The sequence below is a fragment of the Equus caballus genome, chromosome 22 (genome assembly GCF_041296265.1).
Source record: "Equus caballus isolate H_3958 breed thoroughbred chromosome 22, TB-T2T, whole genome shotgun sequence".
NCBI classification, from domain to species: domain Eukaryota; kingdom Metazoa; phylum Chordata; class Mammalia; order Perissodactyla; family Equidae; genus Equus; species Equus caballus.
The window spans coordinates 27,068,302-27,078,386 of record NC_091705.1 but is presented as its reverse complement, the minus strand read 5'-3'; the positions used below and the strand labels follow the sequence as shown (position 1 = coordinate 27,078,386).

Here is a 10,085-nt window from a genome sequence, read left to right as displayed (position 1 = left end):
CTCCTCCATCATCGGGATGGGTGGCTTCATTCCAGGGCAAGAGGAAGAAGTACTCCACTGTAGTTCTCACATTTTCCAGGCAACTTCAGCTTTATACTTCCGGGCTTCAAAGGATGAGAGTGTGTTCCAGCTGTCCCTTGGGCTGGTGTGAGGACCCTATAAGGGCTCCGGGGCACCTGGCTACAGGGCGGTGTTGTCCCTTTTCTCCCAAGACGGATGGAGAGTGCTGGCCTGGCTGGCAGGTGCCCTGGACAGCCGCAGACCAACGTTGGTAGACCTCTTCCCTTAGGAGCTTGAGTGAGCACGGAGCGCGGTAGCCGCCGGGAGGCGCGTTGGTAGCTGGGCCGGCTCCACCCGTCTTTGGGCCGCGCGCGGGGCGGGGTCCCGTGACGTTGAGACGGGATTGGCCGGCTGCTGGTGGGTGGGGTCGGGTTGGTTGGGCCCCGCTCCCGGGGCCTGGAACTTTCCGCTTCGACAGCCAGGGGGCGGGGTCGATGCGCGTCGACGTCACGGCGCCAGCTCCTCCCGGCGCCGCTGCGCTTGCGAGCAGGGAGCGGACACCGGCGCTGGGATCCTGGAGACCTGCGGCTCCGGTTGCGACTGCGTGAGGTGAGGGCTGGGGGCGGGGGCTGGGGGCCGGGCCGGAGCGGGTGTGGCATGCGGCTGGCCCCACACCTGACGGGCGTCTCCCCTAGCAGACCATGGGCGGTCAGGTGAGCGGCGGCCAGGGCGTCCCGGAACCAGCGCAGCCCCAGCCCCAGCCCCAGCCCCAGCCTGCAGCGCCCGAGGGCCCTCAGCGGCCCCCGCCCGAGCCTGGCCCTTGGGGGCCGCTGGACGACGTGCGCTTCCTCATCGTCTGCACCTCCTGGTACTGACTCGCTGCCCTTCGCAGTTCCGCCAGCCGTCTCCTGTCGTTCTGTCCGCCTCGCCTGAACCGTCTCTTGTCATCTCTCCCCCGACCCCGGCGCCTCGGAGACCCGCTGAGAATCAGGAGGTCGTGGAGGACTGAAAGGAAGTCCTGGCAGGGCCGCCTCCACAGCCTTGCCACGGGGCAGCGTCTCGCCTCTGGCCACTCCCACCACCCCGAATTTGTTCGCTTCCCAGTTTGCACCCAAACCGGCTCAGACCTTCGTGCTCACTACCACCCCTTCTCCAGCCGTCTGGGTCCTGGGGCAGCCCTCCTTGTTACTGGCTTCCAGAGCCAGGCCAGGGATCCTGGTAAGGCCGCAAGGCTACAGACCTGACCTCACCTTGTCTGCCCCTTATTGCTGAGAACTGGGCTCTTGCTTTTGTCCCTGGTTATGGCACCGTGTGCCTTGACTTCAGAAAAGACGTTGTCACAGTGACCTTCCCCGTACTGTTAGGGGAGGTAGCTTCTCTATCCTGGATCCCAGTGAGCCATTATCAGTCTGTATTCCTGGGACCCCAGTAACACTGGGCCTCCACAGCCAGCCTTTTGGAAAGGGGAGACATCTGATTGTTGGGCTGGCAGGTGAGATGCGTGGGGTAGCTCCCAGACACCCCAAAGCACCCTGGAATGTCTTCTCCCAGAAGCTTCTTTAAGGCCACTCTCAGAACTTAATCCTTGTTCCCACATCCCAGGGAAATGACACACTCTGTATTTTTGTTTTATTTAGAAATGATTTAAAAAACATTATACAAAGGCTGATCAGTTTAAAATGTGACTGACACTGAAATGCTATGATGTTCCCCAGGCCAAGGGGAAGCTAGGCTCTGGGGCCCCCAGTGCTTTGCCCCTCTGTCTGTCTGGTCCTGGGGTGATGGACAAACAGATGACCACAGGCAGGAGAATCTGAGGGTGGAAGCCTCCAGGCTGAGCGTTCTCTGGGCCTGGCCCTGTATCCCTCACATCTGCAGCCTGGGCTGCCTGCCTCCATCTCCTGCTCTTTCTCAGCTGGCCTCAGTAGTATCAGGAGCCAATGGGGAGCCTGGGGGCGGCCTAGAGCTTTCAAGAAGTGAGAGCACCAACCTGAGGAGTGGAGAGGGACCAGGAAGGGGATAAGGGAGGCCAGGAAAAGATGGATAAAAGAGACACTTCTGATCTCATCTTGGACCCTAGAGGGGTCCACAGGTGGGGACCCAAGGCTCAGTCAGCCTACTGGAGGGCCTGGGCAAGTAACAACCTCTCTCTGGTTCATTTGAGAGCACGGTGAGAGTTACCCTCGGCCTCCCAGGGCCTACACGAGTTTGATGTGAGTGGACAGGTGTGAGCTAATAAAGTGCTTTGCGAAGTATAAAACACTGTACAAACCTATGAATCACTAATATCTCTGCAGTTGTTCCCCACCCGCCCCAGGGAGCCCGCCCTTGGTCAAAATGAGAAAAAAACAGAAGGATGATGACAGGGAACACAGTGGACCCACATAGGTGCCTCTGGGACAAGAGAGATTTTGCTTGAGACAGCTCACAACAGGAGTCCCTGTCTGCTATAAGTTAAGCTGACCCAAAGCCCAGAGGCCATTGGGGGCCAGGCCCATGCAGGCTCAGAGAGCCAGGGTGGCATCTGAGGCCCTGCCAGCACCCTAGAGACTGATACCTTCTCTTGGCTTTGGCAGAGAGCCAGTGGGCATCACTGAACCCACTGGTCTTGCCTAGGGCTTCTCAGTAACCAGCAGGACTACCTCCACTGGGTTGGAGTGAGGCAAGCTAAGCCCTAGGAATTCCTGCCAGAGACAGTGAAGGGTGGTCCCAAGAAGGGTCAAAAAGAGAGACCCTTCGGCTTGGGCCACTACCAGCTGGGGGTGCCCTTTTCCAAAGAGCAATGCAGGAAGGTGGGACCAGTGAGCTGGGGTAGCAAGGACCAAGCTCGTGGTATAAACACTGCTTCCAGGCTGAGAGACTGAGTAGGCCTCAGGAGAGCTAGAGGTGTGGGCTCTCAGTACTTCAGAAGGCTACCCTGGGTCCCTTACCCCAAGGCTATGAGAATGTTGGCCTGGAGCCATTTATACCTCACCTAACTAGTCAGGCTGAGTACCCAGGCCACAAGCAATAGACTGGAGCAGGGCTGGGGATTGGGGGAATGGGGAGAGGGATAGGAATAATGGGAAGTGAGTGGAGGATGGTCACAAACTCAGATTGGCTTCCAGAAATGGGAAGTGCTGCCCCAGTCCTTTAGCCTCATGAGTAGGGCTCAGCTCCTGTGGTGTCTGGGTGCTAGAATGGCCTTAGCAGCACCTTTTTCCTTATCCCCTGGAGGAGGGCCGGCCACACAGGCCTCATCACCAAGACAGTCACCTCTAATTCACCTAAAGCCTCAAGCAGCCTTTGCAGAATGGGACTTTAAACAGTAGTGACAGGACATTTAAATATTCACGATGTGACAACTGGGTCCTTGTCAGACCCAGCTGGGCCACAGCCCTGCCTGCAGCATGTGACCCTAAATCCTGGGTCTCAGAGGAGACCCTGATGTGTGGAGCAGGTTTCCTGAGGGATCTGCTGTATGGCAGCAGGGGAAACCCAGACTTGTTGCCCACCGTGTTGGCAGCAGGGGTCCTGTAGCCTTGGAGGACCATGGGGTGGGGGTGGGGGGACATCTGACCAGCAGGTGTTGGCAAGGGGGAACCAGGACTGGTGGCATCTCCCAGATGGGGCTGAGAGCGCTAGTGCTGGCTTCCCACAGAAGGAGCTGGGTCCAGCCAGGAACAGAGCTGTGGTGCCTCATGGACACCACAGGATGCAGTGACCACAGAGCCTCCTCCTAGCATGGTCCCTGCCTCCTCATGGGGCCTAGCCTATTCCCTGGAGTAGGGAGCAGTTTACCCAGGACAGAAGGCTGGCAGCTGGGTGCCAGACACCCACCCTGGGGCAGCCACCATCACTCCCTGCCCCATGCTCAGCCTAGGCCAATGCACCTACCACTTCAGCTGCACGACCTCTGGCCTAGGGCCCTGCTTCCCCCAGTGGGCAGTGGCCAGAGCTGCCCCTCAGACCCTGGTGAGGAAGGTCCTGGCTGGCCAGACCGAGTGAACAGAGAGGGCTCTGGGCTGTTCATACCCACTCCTGCACTGGCCGCTTATAGTAGGTGACAGGCTGAGGGCCTGCCTTGTTCTTGAACTGGAAGATGGTGTAGACCAGCACCAGGATGCAGAGGGACAGAATGCAGGGGATGACCACAGCCACGGCATTCACAGAGCCTGGCACATCGTTGATAGTGACCATGATGTCCACGTCGTCCTGGGGCAGCCGCCGCTCCTTGCGCCGCTCCACCTCCTTCTGGTTGCAGCCCATCCAGTCACGCAGAATGTTGCGTGGGTAGCCTGGCTCCACGCTCAGTTTCTGGTTGTCAAACTTCCAGTAGTCCCGGCCCTTGTAGAAGTAGGTGTAATCTGTAGAAACACGGCCTAGCATCACCATTCCCAGACACTTCGCTGCACCTGCTCTGGGCCAGTGTGAGAGGGCACACACAGGGTGCTGTGGCACCATGGAGGAGGGGCACTTCGCTCACCATGGAGAACCCAAGAGGAGCTCTGAAGGAGGGATGGGCTGATAAGGTGGAAGCAGCGTGTTGGAATGCTTGGAGGTGGGGGTTGTGCAGTGTGTTGGAATGCTTAGAGGTGGGGGAGTGCAGTGCTTGGCACACCCTGAAAATAGTGTGGCTGGGTCATGAAGTGCGACCTGCACAGCTCCAGAAAGGGGCCTGGACTAGCCCACTTATCATCTCAAAGGTGCTGGGAAGCCACTGAGGGGCTTTAAGTAGAATTGGTAAGTTCAATTAGTGCCTCCCAGACAGGACCCTTCTCAGCTCTGTCACGCTGTACTCATAGCTGCCCCCACATAGGTCAGCTCAAGCTCCCAACTATTGCTTAGACAACACTGTCTCTGTAGCTCCAGGGCCTCCATCCAGCTCCTGCCTGAAGCAAGGGAGGCAGGGAGCAAGATTTCTCCTCCTCTTGACAGCAGACACCACCTTGTTGCAATTATGGGTCTTTTTGGCTTGGCACACATCACTTCGTGACACAGATGCAGGGTCTCTGGGACACTGTTGGGGTAGGACTTGGAAGGAAAAGCAGCAGCAGCACTGGGCAGCCACCCCAAAGCTCCCAGCAACAGCCTCAGCGGCCCAACCAGTCTACAGATGCAAAGCAACTTGTTCAGACACTCCTATTGGCTGGCTCCCCCTGGCTGGGACTTTCATTGGCTAAAGTCCTTGATGTCACCTGTCTCTGAGGCTCCCCAGAAAGTGAGACCATGTGTGGAAAGCATCAGGTACATAGGAGAGCCACCAAATAGCAGCTTTGCCCCTGTGGCCATTGGCTTTCTTACCAGTGATGTCTCCTCTGAGAGCCCTTCCCAGTGACCCTCTCTAACATGGCCCTCTCTGCCTAGTTGCTCTCTCACAGCATTTTTTTTCCCTCATAGCATTTGTTGGCACTTTATTTGTTGTCTGCTTCTAGACTGGGAGCCAGGGATGCAATGCAAGTCTTGTTCCCTGCTCCATCTCCAGCCCTCCCACACAACCTGGCTCTCAGTAATCATCGTGGAGTCAATGAATGACTTGTGTCACTGCATAAACTAAAACACACCAATGAGATGATAATCATGATGGCATAAGCTAAAACTTATATGGCATGGGCCAGGTACTAGGCATTGGTCTAAGTGCTCTACATAATTTATCTTCTTTAATCCTCACAAAGCTCTATGGGGTGGGTATCATTATTCTTCTCATTTTATAGCTGAGGAAACTGAGAAAACTTGAGTGATTTGCCTAAACTCATAGTAAGTGGAGATGGGATGTGAAACCAGCCAGTCTGGCTCCAGAGTGTGTGCTTTTGGTCAGATCAGGGAGATGTATTTAACAAACATTCATGGATACCCACTCTGCACCTGGCAATATCTGGCCCTTCCTCTAGAGAAGCACTTAGTTTGGTGGGGAGAGAGCTGTGAGTGCCTAATGGCAGCCATGGTGGCTGGTTGCCAGCCTGGGCTCCAGGAGGAGCTTAGGAAATGTCACAAATAAAAGAGGCTTCTCTTTCCATTTTCCTGCCCTCAAGCCCTGTGAAAAAGCACCTTTGACCCACCCATATCCATCTTGCTTTTCAGATTTGATAACTTGAGGAACCCCTAGAGGACCCCTGAGGACCTCTGTTTGAGAAATGCTGTCTGAAGGAATGAAGTCAGTGTGTGAAAACATCTCTCAATTGTGAATCATTCCTGCAGATGAGAAAGTGTGACTTGGTAGCTCGTAACAGAGAATTAATTTACTGTGTGAACATGGGTGGATATGAGGCAGTTGTCTTTGCCACTAGGTGGTGTTTCTCAAACTTGGATACCCTGAGAGTATGCCCATGGGCCCTGCTGAGACCTACATAAAATCAGACCCCCCACCCTTCCAGGCCCTTACATACATCCTTCCTTGCTGATGAAGGCCCCTTGGGGAGCCTGTGGGATGCCCTTCCACACGGTGATGGGCTTGGGGTAGCCAGGGTCCGTGGCCCGCCGCTCCTCACTGTAGCGCCAGTACCGCTCGCCTTTGAAAAAGTAGGTCTTGCCCACTGGTTCCCATCGCAGAGCCGTGTCAATGCCTTCTCGGGGCAGACAGCTGCCCAGCTCCCCCAGACTGTGGGGGTACCCAGGCTCCACTGTCACCTCCTTAAACACCCAGTATTTGTCACCTGTGGCAAAGAGGAGCCGAGGATCAGTCTTCCCCAGTCACTCAATGCCAAAGTTGTGGCTAATGCCACTTTCCCATTTTCTACTGGGACTGAAGTCATTAATAGAGCCAGGGAGTCAGGGGGAAACCGAGCCCTAGGCCTGCTTGATCCTCTTGCTGAGAGACTGAGGTCTCTTGGCCCAGGCAGAGCTTGGGCAAGAAGCCAGAAGCCAGTCACAGATCCTGGGCAACTCTCCCTGTGCTACTCAGGCTCTGTGCCCCATCCTATTTGCCTTTCAAGTGACTTGCTCCTCTCTCTTCTCCAGATGAGCTCAGCCCCTTCTCCCATCTTCTACCAATGACACCCACCTGTGAGGCTTTAGCCTACGGTCCTTTCCCACTGGACCTGGGCACCAGACTCAGGTGCCTTGATCACCCACTGGCCTTTGGGCATTTTCAAGTCAGCTTCCTGGAGCTCCTCATCTCGCCACATGGGGCTCCTGCCCTCATCACTTTTCTGCCTCCCAGGGTCCCCAACAAGAAGTCCTGGCATCACCTTTGACCCTCTCTTTCCTCCTCTCAGTACTTAGCCTCTCAGGAGGATTTTTAATCTTTTAACTGTCTCTAGTCTCAGTACTCCTTCCCAGTATGGACCTTATAGATGTTACTCTTCTTAACTCCAGCAACTGTCTCAGAAATTGCCTCCCTGTCTCTGCCCTATTGGATTGCTACCTTCCCTGTGGCTCTCTGCTGCTCAGAAACATTCAGTGACCTTCAAGCATTTCCCTAATGGATCAAGACCACATTCTGACCTGGCAACCAAGGCTCCTCAGGACTTGTCCCCAAACTACCTTTCTAGGCCACTTCTCACAGCTCTCCAGTATGGGGCTCCATGGCTGTCTGGCAGGTCTCCTAGGCCCTTTGAATGCACTTGCACATTCCCACACTACTTCTTTCCTGCTGTTCCTTCCCCTTTGATGCTTTCCTTGCTTCTCACTATATGTATCTTACGCTCTGGGGGCTGGCCCAAGTCAAGACTATCAAAATGAAACAAGCTAGCACAGGGTGGCACAGACTAGGCATGCCATACATGTTAGCTCCCCCTCGCCCCTTCCCTGACCTCGCCAGCCTGTGTGACCTCCTCCCTCTGGGCTCTTACAGAACTGACAGGATGGCCTTCCATGGAGCACTGGATGGTCTTCAATTGCCTGTACCACCCTCTACTTCATGTGGGTGAGGCTTGTTACTCCACCAGTTTTGGCAATAATCACTTCCTGACTTGATTTCCAGGTTGTGCATCGCCTGCCTGCAGGGATCTGTCCTGTGAGATGTCAGTGTCTCTGTTAGGGCTAGAAGAACCCTTGGAGGGCATCTGCCTCCCACCCCACCTCTTCCAGTGTATAGATGGAAAAAGAGGGTCCTGAGAAGGGCAGGGAACTGTCCCAGTTCATTCAGCACAGGTCACATTACCTTTGAAGAAGACAAATCTTCCATCAGCCCTTTCATAGGCTGCATCTATGCGGGCAGGCAGGCCCTTCCAGAATTGCTCAATCTGCATAGGGTAGCCCTCCTGCACTCTGTTATTGCGCAGACGCCAGAACCAGCGATCCTGGGGGTTAAGGGGAGAAGAAGAGCATGGCCTCTGAACCCAGTGATCTCGGCCTTGGGACTCAGGCCACAACAACCCAACACCTTCCCCTGGGCCCAGCCTCGCAACCCTCCATGAATTCTGTCCATTTACAGCTTCTAATTTTCAAAGCAGTTTTGTGAGGAAGACAGGATGCTCATTAACTCTCTTCATGTAAGCTTCCTGATGGCTCTTGCTGCCCAAGGGGCCATGAGATAGACAGCACACAGGCTTGGTGGTGGGGAGGTGTGGAGGAGCTTGAAGGGATGATGCTGGGGCCTGCAGTGGCCACATGAGGGCTGTGGAGAGTCCCTGACATCAGCCAGGTCACTCCTCAGGCTGGGGGGAAGCTTGAGGTCGTCACTGAGCCTAGACAGAGTGCCATCTTCATGGCTGGCTCCATCTAGCTGGGCAAGGACTATGGGAGAGAAGCATGGGAATTCCCTCAAGACCTGGGTATAAATTCAGATTCTTCCATTTATAGTTTCATGACCTTGGGCACAGTACTTAAAGAGCCTCACCAGATGGGGGTAATAACAGGCCATCAAGTGAGAGATTATAGGTGAAGTGCCTAGAACAGTACAAGGCACATAGTTGATGTTGAATAAATGGCAGCTCTATAGGCCAAGAGTCTGATAAAAACTTCCTCTTCAAACTGGTGCCTTGTCCCACTGTAGCCCTTGGCTGGTAGGTAGTCTGGGCAAAGCCTGTAACCTCCCAAGACCTCAGTTTTCTTATGTGTAAATGGGCATGATAAAGCCCAGACTTGCCTAGAAACCATCCAGTTGGGAGGATCAGAGTGCAGAAGAATGAATGTGATTTGTAAAAGATGGTACAAAAGTTAGAAAATGCTTTTTTTTTTTTTTTTTTTTAAAAAAAAAGATGTTTTACAAAGCACTTTCACATCCAGTTTTCTAAACCTTATTTTGACTTTCACAACTCTGTGAAGTAGATCTGAGATGTAGAGAGTCTTAAGAAAAGCCAAGTGACTTTCCTAGAGCCACTCAATGAGAGGCAGGACTGGGGCTGACTCATGTTGCCTGATTCTTGCTCAGTGCTCAAGCTTGCTCGGGTGAATTCCATGAGGGGGGTAAGGTAACCCTCCTCAACCACTCAGTGTGGTGGAGACATGTTTCCCAGATCTTTTCAGTGGAGAGCTTGTTGCCCTGGTGGCTGAGAGAGTGGTCATCACGCAGCTTTCAGCTGTTAGCCTCTCTGGGGATGGCCTCAGCTTCAGAGAGCTCCCCCAAGGTCACACCCTTCCTCATACAGTGATGGAACGAGGCCGGGGGTATAAAGTTCCAGCCATTTGGACCCCAATGTGGGATAACTGATGGGCCATTCTAGCTCCAGAGCTCCCTGGGCAGGTGGCCACGTCCACAATGGGCCTGGTTGCTGCTTATCTTCTCCTTCTGCCTAGTCTTGCTTTCTTCCCACAGATGTTGATCCCAAAGGTACTCCCTAATCAAAATCCTGCATTCCAAACATGGTATCAGAGTCCCTTCCCTGAGAACCAAACCTGCAACACACCAAGCAGGCTGCCACCCAGACAGCCCGTGGCTAACATGACGGGAACAGGACAGAAGACAAGAGGTAGCCTGACCAGGTTTCTATCAGGTACCCCTTGGTACCAGCCTTTCAGCCTTGCAGGAACTGGAGACACTCAGCCACCACTGTACCAGTCCTTACTCCAAGTCGCCATCTTCATAACCATGTGCTCATTTGCTCTTCATATACCCTTCATTAAAGGAATGATTCTCCTAGTTTTCAGAGGGAGAAACTGAGGTCCAGAGGAGGGAGGTGACTTGTTTAAAGTCACAGACCAGAAGCCCGTCTCCAGCATTTTTC

General features: G+C 54.4%; 2 protein-coding genes across 4 annotated transcripts in view; one reads left to right on the top strand and one right to left on the bottom strand.

The window, feature by feature from the left end:
- Window positions 1–400: 400 nt before the first annotated feature.
- Window positions 401–2,260, top strand: MMP24OS (MMP24 opposite strand). Of its 2 annotated transcripts, none has more exons than XM_023626450.2 (2): window positions 401–609; window positions 696–2,260. In XM_023626450.2, exon 2 carries the CDS (start codon window positions 702–704, stop codon window positions 873–875), a length of 174 nt encoding a protein of 57 aa, XP_023482218.1. In that variant the 5' UTR covers window positions 401–609; window positions 696–701; the 3' UTR covers window positions 876–2,260. The 2 variants fall into 2 exon arrangements, with proteins under 2 accessions (XP_023482218.1, XP_023482217.1); XM_023626449.2 differs by having other exon boundaries at window positions 478–609; window positions 699–2,260.
- The window catches only part of MMP24 (matrix metallopeptidase 24), a 43,367-nt gene continuing 34,897 nt past the window's right edge, over window positions 1,616–10,085 (bottom strand). For both annotated transcript variants that reach the window (XM_023627011.2, XM_070247415.1), the window contains 3 exons: window positions 8,081–8,219; window positions 6,366–6,632; window positions 1,616–4,346 (listed from right to left, as the gene is read on the bottom strand). In XM_023627011.2, coding sequence (XP_023482779.2) covers window positions 4,009–4,346; window positions 6,366–6,632; window positions 8,081–8,219 — 744 coding nt within the window. In that variant the 3' untranslated portion in view covers window positions 1,616–4,008. The remainder of the gene's footprint in view (window positions 4,347–6,365; window positions 6,633–8,080; window positions 8,220–10,085) is intronic.